General features: G+C 33.1%; 1 protein-coding gene across 1 annotated transcript; it reads right to left on the bottom strand.

Moving 5' to 3' along the window:
- Positions 1 to 4,536: 4,536 nt before the first annotated feature.
- LOC134229799 (uncharacterized) lies at positions 4,537 to 14,792 on the bottom strand. Its single transcript, XM_062711588.1, has 14 exons — positions 14,745 to 14,792; positions 12,996 to 13,108; positions 12,531 to 12,634; positions 12,177 to 12,209; positions 11,890 to 11,990; positions 11,184 to 11,251; positions 10,873 to 11,072; positions 10,403 to 10,606; positions 9,545 to 9,659; positions 8,900 to 9,042; positions 7,978 to 8,070; positions 7,659 to 7,767; positions 6,762 to 6,904; positions 4,537 to 4,550 (listed from the first exon to the last, which is right to left on the bottom strand). The coding sequence occupies exons 1-14, from the start codon at positions 14,763 to 14,765 to the stop codon at positions 4,537 to 4,539; spliced, it is 1,461 nt and encodes a 486-aa protein (XP_062567572.1). The 5' UTR covers positions 14,766 to 14,792.
- Positions 14,793 to 21,553: the final 6,761 nt, after the last annotated feature.

The raw sequence follows: 21,553 nt of genomic DNA, 5'->3' as shown, positions 1-21,553 counted from the left end.
GGAAAAAGAAATTGATTGATAAACCTTACTTATTTAACATAAAGAGATATATTTCAATGCTTTAGAACACTGGTACATATTTTTTTTTTCTCCTTTATGTCAGTCAAACTATATGTCCATTTATATATATGCATTATACTAATCATGTATGCATATATTCATAGGTATGTAGTCTATATAGCAAGGAAAGAAGAAGAACAATGCTTGCAAAATGCATGTTTAAGAAACAAATTCAGTTTGTGAACTATGTATTTAAAGCTAAGTTCTAAATATTAAAAAGTATGAAATGAAGTATAAAAATATTTTCTGTGGAAAATTTCTCTCGGTAAAATTATTCTATGGAAAAACAAGCAAAAATTTAAAAGTATATATTTGAAGATATACATGCAAGGCCGTAACTACCATTGAGGCAAGTGAGGCAAATGCCTCACTAAATTTTTAGAATTTTCTGAAAAGTGAAAAAAGTTTTACACTAAACTTATGAATTATGTGTGTCTTTGTGCTAAATTAATATTTTCAACTTTTGATTAAATTTCTGTATAAAATATAATTCAAAATGTTTGTTTTGTAAACTGTTTGATTGTTAAAACATCCCTTCTAAGAATTTCTCATTCATATCGAGACACCACTAGTTGCCAGTGGAGGGCTGCAAGTTTAAAATCTGCACTAGGCTTTCAGGGTCACTGAAGATGATTGAACAGTGAAAAATCTTTTTGTGCCATCACTTACTGTGATATAGGACCTCGATTTTTACGGTCTGATCCGAAGGACCGGTCTACATCCCGCAGTGGGATTCGAACCCGCAAGTAAGGATCAACTCCTTAGTCTGCGACTCTAGAGCATACGGCCATACGCTCTAACCACTGTGCCAGCGAGCGACAATTCATAAACGTAAAAACTTCCTAAGATTAAATGTTTTATTTTCTGATACCCAGGTAACTGGTTTCACGATTCCCCATCCTCCTGGATTTTCCACATCATTGGCTATTAGGTAGTACCCTCGCCCCTTCTGGGACTAAAAATGCCCAGCACTCTTGCCTCACTAAAAATTGGAGCCTAGTTACGGCCTTGACATGTACTTGTAACTTTAAAAAAAGAAAGGAAGACCAACGTATTTTGAACAATTGTTTTGTAACAATATATCCACATCATATGCAGATGGAATTTGTCTCGTAGTTGATTTGATAAGCAAGGCCATGCTCTGCGTACATGTATGGACATTATTTTTAAATGAGGAAAGCTACTTGTAAACAAGTTGATGAAATAAGAATATTAAGACTCACGTGAAGTCATCATTTTGCAAGTTTTTTGGTCGATACAATGACTTTGTCGGCAAATATACAACCAATTAAGTCAAACACACGCTGGTATTTTCATACTAATTGTTAGGCCATAATTTTTATATTGAATTGTCTGGGACTTTTCACCCTTTTTTCCCGATCATGACAAGGAGCACAAGGCGGAATTGACAGTCAGCAGGGGATGCTCGATCCTCCATGGTACCTGATCCCATCTCTGATGTTTTTGGAGGTTCGTGTTTGCTCTGTTCCCGATCTGTATTGTGTAAGTAATAGTTATTGTATATTTATTATGGTGTATCCTGAGTTATTTGGGCGAAGGGCGGTGACGAGTGCGAAGCACGAGTCTCCGCCCTTCGTCCAAATAAATCAGGATACACCATAATAAATATTCAATAACTTTCTTGTATCATGGCCAATCAAACGTCATATTATAAATAATATGCATGATTTTTAATTACACCAATAGAAAATGTAGTTTTTGTCAGGTGACCGCATGGATAATCTCTCCTTCCTGCCAGTATTTTTAATAAACTCATTTTGCGTGTGTGTGTTCATGAGAAAGGACGTCGGATTGCAGCATCCCGTCGTAATTTAAGCACGGATTTTATTTTAATGAATATCACAAGAAAACCTTTGGATATCAAACAGGAAAAAAATCGAAGTTAAGAAGGAAAACTCAGATGTTATTCGAAAATCCAGAAAAAAGGTACCCGTTGATCATTTGACATATTTGAGAGCTGTCGCGTTCACTAAAAGCCTGTGTCAGGGTCTTCATCTGTGGATGCAGTACATCTGCACTTGTTCTCGTTGAGCAAAGAACACGGCAAAGATGTTTTTTTTTTTTTGCTAAAGCGGTTTATTACAATAGGTGTGATATTTTAATATAATTCTGTGTGAAATTCGTGTCAAGAACTTGATTTCTCGTTGTGGAGGATTGAATATTTGCAGAGTTCCTTAAAAGCATTTAGTAGTTTGGGATACGCACTGTAATTTTATTTATGTAAAAGACTTTTATTTCACTTGCAGAAATTTAGCCTTTGTATTATAGCCCATTTCATTCTGTAATTCAGATTCAACATACATGTGATTTAAAATGATGAAATCGCGTAAGTGTTCAATAATTTATTTATACGGCACAGTTTTTGCTGGCTCCGCCCATCGGTGTATCTCCAGTTATTGTACACTTTACTTCAAAGGAAAAACACCGCAGCCATGATACAAATGGACATTGGGCATTCATACTACATAAAGGAATGATCATTTTTGCCCTTTTAATGTGTTTATACTTTTACATAAACGAATATTTCTAACACTTTTTAAAAGTGTTTCAATTTTTGAGTGTTTTGTTAAGCAAACAATAGTATTAACTTTATAAAAAAAACTTTTTTAGAATTATTTTTTGTTTCTTTCTCATCAAAAAATATAACAAATATAGCCCTTTAATTCGGTCAATCCATAAATATATCGACTTTACAGAAGTGTTTCGTGTTCGGTCGATATGCTTTCCTGTGAAGTCGATATATCTTTGGATCGACCTTATGAAAGGGAGATATATATATATTTTTTTATTTCAGAATCCAGAATTTACCAATAATAAATGCTTAATCTAAGTAGGTAACTTGTTTTTTTAAAGATTCCATACAAGATAAAAATATCAATAAATCATATTGTTTTTAATAATTATTCAAAAAGTATCTCTTATTTTAAAAATTCAGAAATTTATCAGACTCTCCTTGATATATTTGAAAAGATAGTTTTATATTGCTTTTATTAACAGCAAATATTAAAGTGTAAAGCATATTATTTGCAAATAGGAGAATGTTTAAATTTTCTTTGAAAAAAAATTATTATGAAATACTAGTAATGCAGAGCTATCATCGATCTTTCCATTCTAATCTGTTTTTGATAAGAGAGAAAATATAGATCCTTTGGAAAGAAAATGATGTATACGATTCGTAAAAGGAATGTGTCCACTATTTTTGTTCGGAGAATCACTATACCTGCAGACCCCTATATAAAGGGCAGGACTTTTCTCTTTTCAGTGTATCAGTCGACTCCGGTGTAGACGGACGTATGCTACACAGCACTCAGTAGCCAAAATACTAACGTAATACTTCGTCAAATACAGGAAAGTAAGATACCAAAGAAACTTACAATTATAGGTCAGTTCAGTGTACAAACAAACACAGATACAAATAACTGCAATAAAATGCAAACAAAGGTAATGTAAGATGACCAGCACGAACGCGGTCGCCATTCCACGCTGATACCCGTGACAATAAAGCAGTCAGATGTAACGAATCTGAGGAGTTGATGTATCGTAGATGATATCGAAAATGGCATATGCCTATTTAGGAGTCGTGTTCAGCTTTAAGTTTGATAATTGACAGTTGTCTGAAGAAATGAAACATTAAATTTCAAATTACTTTTTATTTTGTTATGTTTTAATCATAAACGTTTTAATAAGTTACAAAAATAAAAACAATAGGCACAAAGTATAAGTAAAAGTAATAATGTCAATTAATGCCCTTCAAAGGTTTTGATGGGACTATTTATACTATAAGCTGATATGCAACTATAATAGTACATGTATTTTACATCTCAGAATTTTATATAATAATCGAAAAACAAAGTACGTCATCGCCAGGAAAACTTTCTATATAAGGACAATCAAATATAACACAAACAAAACAAATATAGTCCAAGTCAAGTCAAATTCAGAAAAATCGTACTTTCAATGGAACTAATGAACCAAAAAGTTTTACATGTATTTCAATAGAGATTCTGTAGGATAAAAAAGTACGACAAATGAAACATTATTTTTATAATACAACACATAATATTTCAGTCCAAAAAATCCTCCAATTTAAACCTTTTTTTAAATTCATACAATTTGGCTATAATTTTACCATTTTTCAATGCAAAAAAAAAAATTACAAGTAAAACCCCATGTCTTTAAACAAAATCTTATAATGTTTGCTTGTCGAATTAAAAAGCAAAGTTTTCAGTAATTTTTGTTTTAAGGAAATCTATTTGTAGAAATTCTTCAGTCCTTCAGTATTGTTTACAGGATTTAGGTACATGTATTTAAAATGCCTTTTCATATGCCTATCTTGTGAAATTAATGTACAATCCTAAAGCCCTGCATAAAATAATGCCCGTGGCTTTCTCTTAGTATCCTTGGATGAAAGAACCGGGTCTATTTTCTACCATATTCCCGAATGGTTGTTATTTTCTACATAGGAAAACCTGAAAAGATTAAAAATAAATCAATATAATAGTATCAAATTATTATACATTAAAAATCTTATATCATATACTAAGAGTAAATCCATTCTAATTATTAAAGGTATGCATGCTGCTTTTGTATTTATTTTTTGGTTTCCAATTGTTTTGTCTTCGATACCTTTTTCATAGACAAGTGTGGTATTTTCCTTTACCACTGAATTGATAAAAAATTCCTATTCTGAAAGTGAAAGTAACATCTCAACATAGTATGAAACCAATGTACCCTATGAATACATTTTGTATCCAAAAGCTATAGTATTTGTCTAATGAATTAAGAGGAATTGCTAGTAACATCCAAGTACAACATGTATACACATCTCTGATATTGTACGAGGGTCTTTCAATAAATAATGCAACATTTCATCTAAAAATATGAAAAGGTACATAATACATATTTTTAATAGTTTCAGTCCTTGAAGGCATTCCCTTTTACCCTTTACACATTTATTATGTCTTTGTGTATCCATGCACAAAAAGCCTCAGCATACTCATCTTTAGGGATGCCCCAAAGGCACTGACGAATATCATTTCCCATGACATATCTGACATTGTACAATCTTCCCTTGATTATTTTCATGTGTTTTGGGGAAAAAAAATCTCACGTCTTATTTCTCTTAGCATACATGCAACTGCGTTGTCAGGCACAGGAAAAGTACTCTTAAGTCACCGAAATTTGGACTACCCTTGCAATAACTCTGCTTAACTTTACTTTGTGCGATTCTAACATAAAAGATACCATTGCTAGTCCTTCATTTGGATATATGTACATGTTCTAACGGATCCCTCTAAATACACGAAAACTAATAAAACATGTTTGAAGCACTTGCTTTTATTTATCGTAATAAAATGACACATTTTCTTTGATTCCACATTTTTATTTCATTATTAATCGTATTTTTCGGCTATAAAAAAGTGCACCTATGTTTTGTCATCTATCAAGCAAGATTATCAAATCTTCTATTTAACAAAAACCCCATTTTTTAAAAAAGACCGTTGCCACATTTACCGCATGTATTCTCTAAGGCATTTGTAAGAAAATAGTGCACCTATCTGATAGAAATATTGTTATTTTTTTTTCTTTGTCGAAAGTCTTCGAAATGCTGTGATGATTTAATGTTTTATAGTATCTTTATGATGTCTTTCCATTTAAATTTAGCATTTTCCGATATCATGCGGCACATAACACCGATATTTTTTGGTGTCACCCCGAATTTTAATCAGCCATATTGATTGTAATATTTAAAATCTCCTTTTTTCTTCTGAGTTATAGAATCCACCTGAAAAGGATTTCTTTTTTCTACATATAAAATCATCTTACAATGTAAATATGAATTCTTCGGCGATTTAAGTAAAAAGCACCGTTTTCACATACACTGTTATTTTCATTCTTTTCTTTTCTTTTTTTTTTTTTGGCAGAGATCATTTATAAACAGTTTTTCGCTTAGTGTAGTGACCATGCTAACTTTAAAAGTGAATTCCTTTGCAAAGACAATAAGAAAATGCATGGGGTTTTCAGTCTTTAGGACCTCTTAAGTAAAACTTTTCAACTGTGAAAAAAAATATCAAATGCCTCAACATTTATTATGATAATACTGTATGTTGCATTACTTATTGAATGACCCTCATAACATTGATCTGTAAATTTAAATAAAAATCTCCTTTCTTGAAAATAGAAGGCGACGTTGTCTGAATAAATTATGTACCCTTTAGGCAACGTTATAGCTCAACAACTGTAACTGATATTTTTGTCAAAATTAATTATCAAATCATCTCTGATACTCGCATAATTGATCTGCAAGGAAAAAACTCTGTAGAAGTTGGACGGAAAAATGGTACAGTGTCACCTTTTTAGCAGACATAAGTAATCAGACAATCGGGTTTAAAACGGTACTAATTTATGCTTTATGACTAATAAGAATTTTGTACATGATACATAGTCTACTGTTTGTTAATATTTAAGAAAATTATTGATGTTTGAATCATGTAAAACAAAAATAAATCCACAAATAAATAAATAGCAAATCAAACATTCATTTTTTTTTTGTTTTTTCTAACATTCATCCTTATAAAATAATAATAGTAAAGTAAATTTTGTGCAGCAATTAATTTACAATCAAGTGAACTGTCTGCAAAGTATAGGTGTAGTGTTTTACATGTTGAAATAATACTCACATGTTGATATATCTATTGACAGAAGACGTTGTACTAAATCAGCGTTCTGCTTAATAACTGCATCTCTCTGATTTTTGGTACAACGGACACCTGTCTCATTGTAAACGTTTTTTATTACGCACGCAATGGCGTCACCTACAAAGCTGAAAATAAAGAAAACAAAATTTTACTTACCATAAGAATGGTTCAGCAGTGATTTGTAATAATACAGGCACTCCAAAAAATGTAAACCATTTTTATCATTTTCAACGGTAATCTAAAAATCAAGTTCTATGATAAACGTGACGACTTTAACTTTTCTATCGTCAACTTCCCTTACTTATGCAGCAATATATCTTCATCACCTGCATGCATACGGAGTGTATATATCTCAGCTGATTCGATACGCAAGAGCATGCTCTACGTTTGTACAAAAATTTCTAAAACGAGGTAAATTATTGACAAACAAGTTGATGAAACAATGTCATCAGCAGTCACGTATAAAGTTATCATTTCGTAAGTTCTATATGGCCGATACAATGACCTTGTCAGCAAATACAATAAATCATTTAAATCAAACACTGACTGACGTTTTTCATACTAATTGTTAGTCCATTATTTTACACTGAATTGAAGACGGATTTTCCCGTTATTTCCCGATCATGACAAGGAGAACACGGCGGGTTGACCAGTTGGCAGGGAAAGTTCACTCCTCAATGGCACCTGATGCCACCTCTGATATTTTGGAGGTCCGTGTTTTCTCTGCTCCTATTTTATACTGTTTTAGGACTTTTGAACTTGGGTACTTCGTTATCTCCATATATTTCATTATAGGAGACTTTTCAACCTGTTTATTTTCATGCTGTAAAATTGAGCATTAGCTCGAAACTTGTGTTATAATTTTTGATTTATACATACCTGCATTTTACTGTGCTGTCTGACTGAGACACTTGAACGTATCTTGAGTAGTCTACACATTTTGTAAGTAGCAACTGTTCTAAGTATGATGAATTTTCACATGGTGATCCTACAATACCAATATTGTAATGACGTTACAATGGAGTGATTGAATTTACATGGAGGTGTTATGATATTTTATGTTTATGGATTAATTACACACAAAAAGTTGATGGTATTATTTATTGAATCTTGTTACAAACAATCTTTTTCTCCTTTTTAGATAAAAGTTTTATTCAAAGTCGATATAAAGATAAATGTTTTAGAAAAACACAACCACTGTTTGTTATGATGGCTGATGTCGTCATATCCGGTTCTGGGTAGGCAGTGGAGGTGGACGTTTCAAAAGATGGAAAAGGACTGGAGGATAGACCTGAGGAAAATAAAGAACAGTTAACGGTAAACAAAATTATCGTACATTTAGTGAATATTAATTAAGGAATGAATTTAATAGCTACCCATTTTATACGGTATAAACTGGGTTGGGGCAGTTTACGCTTTATAAACCGCGAAGCGGTTTATAAAAAAGCGTAAACTGTTCCAACCCAGTTTATACCGTATAAAATGGGTAGCTATTTTATTCATTCCTTATAATTTAATTTTCATTCATTTAATGTAAGAAAAAACGATCATTGTACAAACAAAATGACTTCAATTTGTACAAAATTTGAATGTAACGTCAGGCGGATTAATACGTTTCTGACGCAAGTCATTGTGACGTAGGCAACCCATTTTATACAGTATAAAATAATTTTTTATCCAATCAAATAAAGCGTTACAACTAGAATTAAATTATTAGTTTTTAAAATCTGAGTGGAAATATTTTCACGATGAAGGGAACAATTCTGCTAATGAAAACATATGTTCATATATTTAAATTTGATTCTTTGGTTTGAGACACATGAACAGATACACAGATCTCTAGGTAAAAGTTCGTATTGTATATATAATTCAGCCCTTTCATTAATAGATAATGACTTGTCAAAATCATGCTGACAGTTGATACTGACTATGGATCCATTTCATTTCAGTTGAAGAGACCTACATACAGATTAACATGGTATTTGAGGCTTTTGAAACTTGTACTTTAGCTATTGAAAATCTCAACTGTCTCTGAGTCTGTGAATTTTAAATTCAATGGGTATAGTCAATATCATCCTTAAAAATAAGGATATAATGGTACAGAAGAGGTTAATACTCACACATCCTTGGGTCTATTACAAGAAGTATCTGGATGTTGTCTGCATTCTGCTCTATAAACTGATTTTGCTGAGCTCTGCTGCAGGTAATCCCAGTATCTTTAGCAACTTCTTGAACTATGCAGCGAATTGTTTTATCAAGAAATCTGAAACATTCCACAGAAGGTTGTAAAGATTATGTAAAATAAAACGGAAATGTGACTTGGCGAATTCAAAACGGGGCAATATTGTTCACAAGGCTAAAAGGATGAAAATAACCCTAAATGCAGTATCAATTTCTGGAAGAAACTAAGCATCGCTCCGTGCTTCAGACTTTTTCCATTTGAATATAATGCTATTATTGCTAATAAAAAAAAAACCAAAGGGATAATCTACATTAACGTACAATTTATTTATGGTTGTAGGACATTTTTTCATATATTTTTGTGCATATAAAGATTTTAATACCCGGTAATTATTTTGCATTTTCCCCCATTTTATCGTGTACGGTATATACATGATATATAACTAAATATCATTTATATGAAAAAAAGGTCCCAGCTCCAGGGTTGAAAATCAGGTGGGGTGGGGGGGTGGGGGGGGGGAGTAGTACTTGTCCACAAGAACCTGATTCATTAAGGTTTTACTACGAATTTCTATGAAACCTACCTACATAACGCTGTTGTCAGGTCGTTAGACTGAAAAGCTCGGTTATATGCATCGTCATCATAACATGACATGAAGAGCACTGTCTCCAAGTAGGTAATGTTTCTACAAGGTGAATCTACAAAAGTTTTAGATTTATAATTAACTTTTAAAAACTCAGTATATCGGCAGTATTCTGAAAAGATTTTTAACAAAAGCAATCATTTTTTTTGTTGTTCAAAAACAATTTATGTTATTAAGAGAACACAATAAAGGTATGGAGCTCTAAATCTGTCTTGTATATTGATACTGAAAATCAAAATTTTGATAATCATTGATGGAAATACCTTAGTTAATTATTTGTAAACAGTGACAATGCCAGATAACCAATGTGGAATACATGTACTACTAAGTACTGGTTTAATGTCAATCCAACTTTTCGGTTGAATTTTGGGCCTAGATGGGAAATGTAGTGTATGTAGTTTTTTTCAGTACATAGAAATTGGCACTAAAAGAAGTTGGCATTGAAAAAATTAGTCTCAACACCCCCCCCCCCTCCCCTTCCATCCCCCCCCCTTCACGAAAAAGGATTTTTGAGTTTGGGCGATTTTCCTTTTTTTTAATTTTTTTTTTTTATTTATCTATTTATTCTTTTTTGCTTGTCAAAATTTTCAAGTAAGTAAAAAAAAAAATCTGGTTGCCCCCCCCCCCCCCCCTTTCTAAAACGATGCTACGTGGCTGGACAAGCATTATGTTTCTTTTTTTTTTTTTTGTTTTGTTTATCAAATACTTAATGCGTAAAGAAATACAACACATTTTACAATATTGTTTGAATTTTCGTCTTCCATTTTTTTGGGGTGTACGTGTGTAAAGTAGACTTACCATTCCCCGGAATCATATCTGGTGTTATGTCAGTACTAGTGGATGGAGAAGAGGATACACTTGACGAAGTCCGGCGGAATACTGATGTTGTTATGGACGATGTGGTTGTCGTCGTCGTTGTTGTTTTTGTTGTTGATGATGATCTTATGGCGGTCATTGAAGTTTGTGGTGGACTTCTTGTTGATTCTGTACCAGAGTGTGCCCCTGTAAAATTACTTCCATTAATGTCAATTTTCAATGCTTCACTTTTACTTAGGTCATTAAAAATTTACTTTTATGGAAATGTGTTTTCCTATATTTTTGTATTTTACCAGAATTATATGCATGATAAAGCATATACCAAATTAATTAACAACTATGGAGTTTCTAGACTACAAGAGATTTTAAAGACACCTTATAAAAAACATTCTTAAATTAAAGTGTAAAAAAATCTGTTTTTGCTGATGTCAATAGTAAAGACAGCTAAGCACCTGTTTGCGGCTGTCTGACACTTATTTCTGCTGTGTCGACTTTTGCCAGAAGTGACGCTGGGTTGTCTTGTTTGGCCTTCCTCACGATTTCTGTAATTGTACTCAGAATTACAATGGGAGTTACGTCACGTGACGCTCCGTTCACTGAGTACTTGGCAGTTTTCATAAAGATTTTGATATCACAAATCACGCTTCCTGGGCTGAAAAATAGACATATATCTTTTCTTCATAAAGCACTTTTATAAAGAAGATACGAAGTTTTTTTTATTGGAAAAGAATTTTTTTTCTTTTGGCATTTTTAAAAAAAATACCTTAAATTTGAAATGACGATGAAATCCAGGTCCATGCCAACTTCACTTTCTCTTATACCATCCTCTGTCTAACAAACAGGATAAAAGTCAGTAAACTAGAGTATTCTGTGGAATGGTACATGTAGTGACATTAAGAATTCTATTTCAAAGTTGAAGAGTGATCATTTTGTCATTCTTTGCGAATACAAGTGAAATCAGTGCAAAAGATTTTTTTACCATATCTGTGTCAAATACCAAGCGGTGAGGTAAAAATTATCAATATATTTTTTTCTACGTAAGAAAGGGGTAACTAATGGTTAATATAAGAAGTAAATGATTCTGGAATTTTTAGCAACCTGTGTAGGAACATGCAAATATCGAAATAAAGCCCCCCCTTTCCCTTCCTAACCTCAATGTATGGTTTAAAAGGTATTGTTGATTGATGGAATTGTTTCTTGAAAAAGTATATTAAAATTAAAGTGAGTTTTAGGATCAAATGTAAGACAAAAATATATAAATCTAAAAAAAAAAAAAAGACTATAAGATTTTTTAAAAAAAACATTTTCTTTCGAAATAACAAGGCCTTTTACTTATATTCAAATGATACTCTAATCTGAAATTCTTGCATTTGCTTTCAAAGTGAATTTCACACAAAGTATATGGTAGTATTAAAAGTATGATAGTAGTGTCCTTCTTTATGCTCAATTAATGTAAAAGACTCTCGTACCTGGGCCAGGAGGGTAGATGTAAATCTCTGATATACCTCACTGTCGGGGTCAGAGTACTCTGGTTGCCATGGAGTTACTAGGGTCATGGTGGCCTCAAATTCTGTAAGTATCATGACTTAAATTCTATAAATATTACACGCATTCTAAAAATATCATGGCTTATATTCTATAAATATTAAAAATCATCTTTTTTAAAATTCTGTTTGAAAGTCATGCATTTCCTTTACTAAAAAATTCTGAAATGTGTTTTCATGGAAAGTGTAAAATGAAATGAGCTTTGACGTACCCATTGGTGTCTGGGGTTTACTTTCATTTTTCTCTGAAAACAAAATATGATAAGTATTTATTTTATAAGTTTTCTAATTCGTTTAATTTTACATTATGTTCACATCTTTCATGATTCTTTATAGATATACTGAGTGAGAATCTAATGATACCTGGGTACATCGTTAAAACTTTAAATTTCTTAGTAATAAATACTTGGAATTTAAACCTTTCTAATTTCAAACTTTTAACAGATAAAATTTGATAAAATAATGAGAAAAATCAACAATATATATACGAAATGTGTAATAGTGTATTTTTACTAATGAAACCATGTAGTTTTATAGATTATCCAAGTCAATTCTGTCAAACTTACTTTTGACGACAATAACGACGACAACAGTGATGATAACTATAAGGACACCAACGATGACAGACACAAACAAACATCGGTTCTGACGACTGATGGAAAGAGATGATCTACACGAGGAAAAGAAGGATTTATCAAACATTTGACTTCAAAAAACGCTACCTTTTATGAATGATGCATGTGTCTTATATTTTGTAAATTCTTTTGTGCATTTTAAATTTTAATTTAAGTCAATATTATATAAATTAATAAATGAAATATACAACCGCAATTCTCTCGCATTCCCGATTTCTACCTACTTTCAAGTATTTTATGTAGGATTTTTGAATTGAATTCTTTAAGTATATTTACGTAATCACTTGAAACAATCACTAATTATCTTTAGATATCAAGGCAATCAAAAACATTTATTTGAAGCTTAATATTTTCCAATACAATATGCTGGTATTCTAACTCCGGTAGACGCCATACCTTTTTGGAGGGGTGGGTTGGAATACCTCTCTGTTCTTCTGGATACTAGTATGACCCTCGTATGCATAATTACTGAAGGCACTGGAATCGATATAGTCGTAGGTGTGCTCGTCCTGTAACAAAATACACAAACACATGATAAAACTGTTAGACGATTTATAGCCATTGATTTGTAGGTACATCGTGTACTCTTTACTGGACGAAATATCTGGGGCAAAATTTAGTCAGTCAGTCAGTCCTTTTGTTGCAGCGTTTGAATAAAGTAACTAGAGATAAATAAATCCTTTTATCGTTTAAAGTTCAGAGACTAAGCAAAATTTAGTCAGCATTTTTGTCATAGAGTTGTAATGTATTGATAAGGGATCAATCAGCCACTTCCAGAGATTTAGGTCAGTGGATATATTGTATATTTCCGATTTCGTTGACAAAGTACACGTGGAGTAAATGTATCATTTGACTATTAAGTGTCAGTTTTATTGAAGGGGTGACAGAAGCGTCTCTTTTTCTGAAGGTCCAAAACCTACTGTATTTAAGAAGTAACCTATGGAGATAACGAACAGTATTCAAGATCAAGATAACATGACTATTTCATTAAGTTGTTGCAACGATGAATATTGGACTTTAAGACTTCAAAACAAGAGAATATGTCAGAAGATACAGGTGTACTTAAAATATATAAACCTCAAAAATTCGGAATCAATTCAATTGTTGTTGACGCAAAGTTTTTTTGAAAAAGAAAAATCAGTTTTATCAAATTAAACAATCTAACAAAATAATAACTGACCGGTGGGCAGGGGATGCTCACTCCTCCATGGCTCCTGATCCTATCCTTGATATTTTGGAGATCCATGTTTGCTCTGCTCCTATTTTGTATTGTTTAATGGACTTTTCATCTTGAATACTGTTCGTTATCTCCATATATTTCAGTATACGTGCAACGAGGATTATGGCTGATTCAGATGCTTTAACTGAAGAATATTTAGTTAATATGTGCATCACACGCGCAAAGTTTGATACTTTAAGATTTTTTTTTCGTTTGTCGTGTTTTTATGTGTGTTTGTTCTGCAAAAATGATCGTTTGTTTTGCATTCATATATGTTTGTTACGTACGTTGTCGTTGTTTTTGCTTAAATGTATATTTGTTTTGAAAAAAGTTCTGTTGATAATGCATTATATGTCATTTGTTATGTTTTTATGTTCGTTGAAATTATAATAATTGTTTGTTTTCTCATTATGGTAATTTTTGCCCTTTCCGCTTCCCATAACCTTTGTGCAACGCGGGCGACATTTCAGAAATGTAAATTGTAAAAATAGCAAAAGAAGTTTTGAATAAGGTGAAAACCGAACAAGAATAAAGAATAATTTAGATATTTTGAAATACTGTAAAGTAAGATTGGGTCAAATGGTAACGCCCAGAATTGATGTTATGTATGTATAAATATATATAATTACGTATACGTGTATATAGTTCAGCCAAAACTGGGTACAGGTAGCCTTAGCCAATTCATATATAACACCAAGAAGAAATCCAGAGCAGTAGCAGAGCAGTAGAGAAATATATATGTATATAGAAAACAACCGTTTGCTTTTCGACAATATATATCTACTGATCTACACAGCTGATGGATATAAGTATCGCAATGCAATAGAAACAGATGTGTCACTGTGATATAACGTGTATAGGTAGCTGAGACAAAGATCAAGGCTTTCTCGCCGAACTTAAGAAATTATACAGCAGTTTATACCTACCTCTTTGTATGCACTATCCATGTCCTGTGTTGTTTTCCTTCTGCTGACCTCTTGTCTTCTGGTCAGTCACCTGGAACGCGACTAGCGACCCGTATTAATTAATTTCAAGTCTATTCAACATGTTCAAAAGCTGTTCAGCCTGAATAAACCCACATTCCTTTAATTATTTATAGACACTAAGTATTCAAAATAACAATGCCAAGTTTGATAAAAATAAATCAGTCTGTGTTCATAATAAATATACTGTTTAATTGCAATTTAGTCTTCAAACTACATGTAGATTCAGACTTTTGAATTAATTTACTACCTGGGTTGACGGTTTTGGGAGGAAGGGAGCCCCCTTTTAAAAATTTCCAAATTTAGGGTTAAATTTCATTCTTGAAAAAACTGTCATGAAATTAAATGTGCATATATCAAAATACGTTGAAGTATTAAACAATATCATAAAATAAAGATTTGTTGCACTTGATACAAAATCTTAATATTTCTTAATCATTTATTTCTGTAGCCTGCTAGCAGTATCTTGATACCGATCGAGTTAAAAAAACGCTGAGTCATATATTCTGCCATCGTCGCAAACCACGGCCAAAATGTACGATACTCTATCATTCTGGAGGAGAGAGCTTTATGTGGACTCCGGACCGTGGCTTGAGACGATGATATTCTGCTTACTATAATAATGTTGTTTTACTTTTCTCTGAAATTCTTTGAAACAATCTAACTAACCCCGAAAAGTAAAGAAAAGGCAAGAACGACGATAGAGGATCGGAAAGACTAAAAGTTCTCTTTTATTGGCACAGGGACGGTAATGTATTATTAATATTTGATTACAGTTGCTGGTCCCTTTGGGGCCGTGTAGTTCAGTGGGCAGGGTTTATATATATATATAGGCTATGCCTGTTGCCCAGTCCATTTATGTATTATCAATTCCAGTTAAGTGTGAAAATTTGCATAACGTCACAACCTATGATGACAGCTGCGCTCAAGGTAAATAGTACACGCCTCCTAACCGCAAGCTTTACGACTGGAAGTTTCTTCCAATCCCTGATTGGATGCTCATGCAGCAGACTATTTCGTGTCAATGTTGATAATATGAGTTGACCAATCACACAGTGGGTGCGTGAATTGTTTACGGTGGGTGCATCTGTCAAACTAGATCGTGACGTAACGTGAAACATCACGCTTAACTGCAATCTATGATATTTATTACATTGTAAAATATGTTCAAATTTTTTAAAAAATCATTTCACTATCCCATTATAGCTCGCTGACGAGATAATGCGATGACGATGAAGTGATGACGCCATGATGATGATAATGCGATTTTCACTATCGCTCCATCGTGCTATCGCACCATCGTCATCGCATCATGTCGCACCATCGCAGAATCGTCATCGCTTTATATATCGCTTCATCGTCATCGCATTATTGCGCCATCCAATCTCTTGTCGACTTAATGATCTGATGGAGAAACACGTAGTCCTATCTCCACCGCGGGACGTGGAGACTGGTCCATCCGTGTCGAAGTATGATGCTGGCATGAAAAATATTCCCCACTACTCAATGGGCCTGAATGTCGAGTATAGGTCTAGAATTCGCAGACCCCTTCGGCCAGTCGTTGCGTCTCAAAATGAGTGAAAATGTAAACAACAAAAAAAATCAATCAACACGAACAGCCAGGTACTCATGGCAAATACTTGATATCAGATATCACTGAATTTCTTTTTAAGAACAGTGGTACGCTGTATGACTATGACCCTGTCCACCATCTGAAACTTGGGGCAAAATACCGTTAATTCGCCCTTGAGAATACATTGTCAATGTAAGGAGTAAATCCCTAAGTTGCAGGTTCGAATCCACAGAATTACGTAGAGACCGGTTCATCGGATGAAACCGAGTTTCCGTGTCTCAGTAGACACTGTACACGATCTCTCACAGCTCAAAGACCCTTAGTGCAGGAGCTGATCTAAATTTGCCCTCTATCGGCAAGTGATGTCGTCTCAATATGAGTGAAATCTCGAAAGGAACACTTAATTAGGACGATTTCCACCTTAGTTTGCACTTTCAGTAAGGCGTGGCATTCTCGGCGTTACATAATTAGCTTCTGAAATTTACACAGCTTTCCTTCACTGTTGAAATATACTGTACATGGGATAGAAATTCGGGCAAATGCCAACTAGATGCTGTCATGAGACAGTAATACCCGCACTAAGGTGTTTGCCTCTAAATGCACACTTCTTCATATTGGGCTTTACCAGGGAAAAAGTCAATATAATTCAATATTTACATTCACTAAATATTTTCATCTTTATTCCTTAAGAAAACCCATTGCATTCATCACTGCATGAACTACATTAGGCATATCACCTGTACAGAATTCTTCATCAGTGGCCGTTTCATATATGAAACGTACAAAGATGCTCGCATCATTAACACAATAATTAATATTTTTAATCCTACTTCAAATAATTTAAACAGATATAAACAATAAAATGTCTTTCTTTGTTTGTTATTACTGGAATGAACGGTCGCAGCTACTGCAGAAAAAATTTACATAACCCGCTTACGCGGGTTATGTATTTTTTCTGCAACAGCTGCTTCCGTTCATTCCAGTAACAACAAACAAAGAAAGCATTTTATTGTTTAAATAATTTACATATTACATGTTTTATCAAATTGAGCATAATATGCTCAGGTGACCATGTGACCCATGGGCCTCCATCTAATAAGTATTTCATATCCTTAATTCATTACCAGTCTGAATTAAACAACAGAATTAAATTAATGATGTAAATAAGGTTTGATAAAGGGGGGGGGGGGTTATAAATTTTTGGCACATAATTGGAACTTTTTAAATCTATTTTCTCATATCTGTAAATCAACAAATAATATTATTCAAATTAGTGTAAAGAGTTTTTGATGAATTTTTCAAAATGTGCAAAGTTTATTTATATTTGACAAGGCAGTTCTAAACTTCTTGAAATCTGCCATATATACACAATCAATTTAGTCAACCCCCACCCCTCTCCCATCAACACACACACACACAAACACACCTAATTTGCCTGTTTTTGGAAATAGGCCTAGATGGAAAGTTAAGATAAAACATCTTTCGTAAATTATAATTTTCAATTTGTTCTTGCACTATACATGTATTTGAACACCTGCATCACATTGGGCTTCCGTCACGTACCCAACTTAAGTACTAGTTTTACCATTGGCATTATCATTTTTAGATTTCACTGCACGTGCAGTAGGCTACTAATGTGGTATACACATCATTGCATATAGGAATTATTTCATTTTGTGTTTTAATTGGATTATATTTCATGAAGATTACAGGACCTAAATAATGACAATCGGTAAGTACAAAATTTTGGTATAGATTTGGGTAAAATAGTCTGAAATGCAAACGGTTCTAGGTTCAAGTTTAAAGGATCAAAGGTCATCCGATGCTTTGACATTCTGAAGAGTTATCCCCCGTTATCAACGTTACATTCAGTTACAAGATCCAGATTTTTTTTTCTGGGACTGGGAGGGAGGGGGGTTTCCAGACCAGAATTTCCTGAGAAGCTAAAAAAAAAAAAGAAGTTATGTTTGGGTCTGTTTTCTAAGGTGGAGGGACACTTAGGGCATACAAAGTCATTTTTATTTCCTCCAGTATATATTATAGTCCTGCAAATTCCAAGGGGGGGGGGGAGGGGGAGGTTGAGATGGCGATCAGCCAATCCACTCCCTGTCCCTGTAATGACAAATGATTATGTGACTCCTAAACAGTTGGAAAGTTTTTCCATTTGACTCTCCATAATTTTGTTTCTTGTGTTATTATGTTATGTAAATTAAATGGTATAAAGGTTATGAACCCCTGGAGGTCATTCCCACTCCTAATGAGCTGGAAATGTTCACAATATGACTGCATTAAATTAAATAAAAGTGCATCAATGATAAGATTACTTGACATTTTATTCATGAATTTGTGTCAACTTATCTTCTGGCGGCGGCCTAGAATAGGAATGAAAATCATTCAGAGATGGACCACATTAAACTATTTGTATAATTTTTTTTAATGTAATACAAGTAGTAGTTTGCATACATAAACAAACAGGGGTCTGGGAAGGGGTGAGGGGAAGGATCGAGTTAATATTTCTTTATGTCTATTGGTTGAAAACTCCTAAAATGAATGTTGACCTCAAATCTAACTTGTCCTCATTATTTTTCAAGTGGTGGTGTCTCCATATGAGTGAAAAATTCCTGAGAGGGATGTTTAATAACAAACAAAATGACATAAAAACACAATATTGATTTGCGTTAAGAAATATGCAGGGGATTTTTTCCATCATAAATCTTCTTCTCAAGAACAGCAAGGGCATTATTGTCCCCCATTTTGGGGAAAGGGAGGGGACGTTAAATCTCATTTGTCTGTCAGTTTGTCCATTTTATTGACAGCTAGTATGTGCATCTGTCACAATAAATTTAACCTTGGTAATAACTTTTGAATAATAAGAGATACTGCTTTCCTATTTCACATGTACATTACCACAAAACTTTCTAAATATACTATGATTTTTTAACCCAAGTGAGACCTTGACCTTAAAGTTTTACCTACTTTCCAAAAAATAACATTTTAAATTGATCAATTTGAAAGAGAAAAGAAAGGGCATTCAAATTATACATGTTTATTACATGTGAAAAGACTTTTCTAAATATAACATTACTTTTGACTCTGTGACCTTGACCTAGAAGTTTAACCTACTTTTCAAAAATATTATATTGTATATATAAATTTTGATTCAAAAGAGATATGACTTTTATATTTGACATGTACATTACCTGCAACAAAATGTTTCAGAACATGCTATGATTTTACCCCTTTGACCTAATTTTCAAAAATTGATATATGATATGGGTGCATATTCAATGACATAATATGCCATAAATTATGGCATCCCATTCACTAAATCACAGAAAGCAGAGGACCACAATTCTTTGAATTTGCTAATGTATAATCTTGATAGATGGAAACATCCTCATATAATGTAGATTCAAGTTTTTTATGCCACACCATGATTAGGAATACATGTATAGTTTTTGTCATGTCCGTCCTCCACCCTTCCATCTGTCTTTCCATTGGGCTCAAAGAAACTTTCTAGATATTTTTATCAAAGTTCATATGTTGATGCATACTGATGTAAATATCCAACTGCAGCAATATTTTTTGACTTTGACTTTTCCTTTGACCTTCACGTAACTTTTCTTTAAAGAGGCTGGGTGGTTGCAGCCATTTTTAGACTATTTTGATCTCCTTTAGAAGAAGAGCTCCATATAAAGATATAATAAAAATGATAAAATGATCAAATTTTAAAACAAAAATTTATGAATTTTTTTTTTTGCCAAATGATAGTTGATGGCTTAAGATATCATATCCCCAAATTTAAGTTATAACCGGTGGTTAATAAAAAAAATAATTTGTTGACCCCCTAGCGTGACCTTAAATTACTGTTTAGCTTTATTTTAAAGAAACCATTCAAGTTGTGTAATGAAACTTTACATGATAATACATACTTATGTAAGCTTTACAATACTTCACTCTTTTTTACCTTGACCTTTCCTGTGACCTTGACTTCACTTTTCTAAAATTAATGTCTAAATCAGTTTTGAGTAAACAATTCAAAATATATTTATCAAACTTCATATGCTGATACATACTGCTGAGAGCTATTAATACATCAACTTATTTTGACCTTGAATTTTCCTTTGACCTTGACCTCACTTTTTAAAATATGTGTTTATCTAAGTTTTAAATAAACCATTAATTATAGTTTTATCAAACTACATATGCTAATAGTAAATTCATACTGATGTAAGCTTTTCAACTGCAACAATTAACATTTTGGCCCTAACCTTTCCTTTGACCCCTCTTTTCTTAGAAAAAGTGTTGAGGTCAGTTTCATTAAATCATTCAAGATATTTTTATCAAACATAATATGCTGATAACTTCATCAAAAACTTAACCTTGCACATTCCTCTGACCTTGACCTCCATCCTTTTTAATTTGTATTTCGCTTAGTTTTAAAGAAATAATTTAAGACATTTTTATGTTTAGCATGCACTTATAATACATAATTTGGTGAGGATTTATAATCTATATCAAATTTATTTAGATTTTAGTTTCAATTCTAAAGAAACTGTTCAAGATATTTTCAACAAACTTAATACGCTAATACAAATTTTCCTGTAGCATGAGTAATATACATCCAGTGGGACATTCATGTCCTATAGACATATTTCTAGTTTTTCAAATCATAACCTCAAAGGCTAGGTCAGGCCACAATTAGACATTAAACATTCCAAAACCTTACTGCACATCTACATGACACCACCAACCATCTCCTCAAAGATGATTAGACTACTGTGTAAAATGTAAGGGGAGTTCAGGGAAGACGGGGCTTTCTGCAAAAAAAACCGTCATTCTTCGACCCCCCTTTGATCCCCTGGGGCAAAATCAACATTCCGAAACCTTATTGCACATCTACATGACACCACCAACCATCTCCCCAAAGATGATTAGGCTACTGTGTAAAATGTAGAAGGAGTTCAGGGAAGACGGGGCTTTTTGCATAAAAAACATCATTTTTCGACCCCCATTTGACCCCCTGGGGCAAAATCAAAATTCCGAAACCTTACTGCACATCTACATGACACCACCAACCATCTCCCCAAAGATGATTAGGCTACTGTGTAAAATGTAAGAGGAGTTCAGGGAAGAGGGGGCTTTTTGCATAAAAAACGTCATTTTTCGACCCCCATTT

Source organism: Saccostrea cucullata, unplaced genomic scaffold (genome assembly GCF_032062105.1).
Source record: "Saccostrea cucullata isolate Sc308-1 unplaced genomic scaffold, CSIRO_AGI_Scuc_v1 ctg114, whole genome shotgun sequence".
Taxonomy (NCBI): Eukaryota; Metazoa; Mollusca; class Bivalvia; order Ostreida; family Ostreidae; genus Saccostrea; species Saccostrea cuccullata.
Note: the sequence above shows the minus strand (reverse complement) of the source record. Positions and strands in the feature narration are given on the sequence as shown.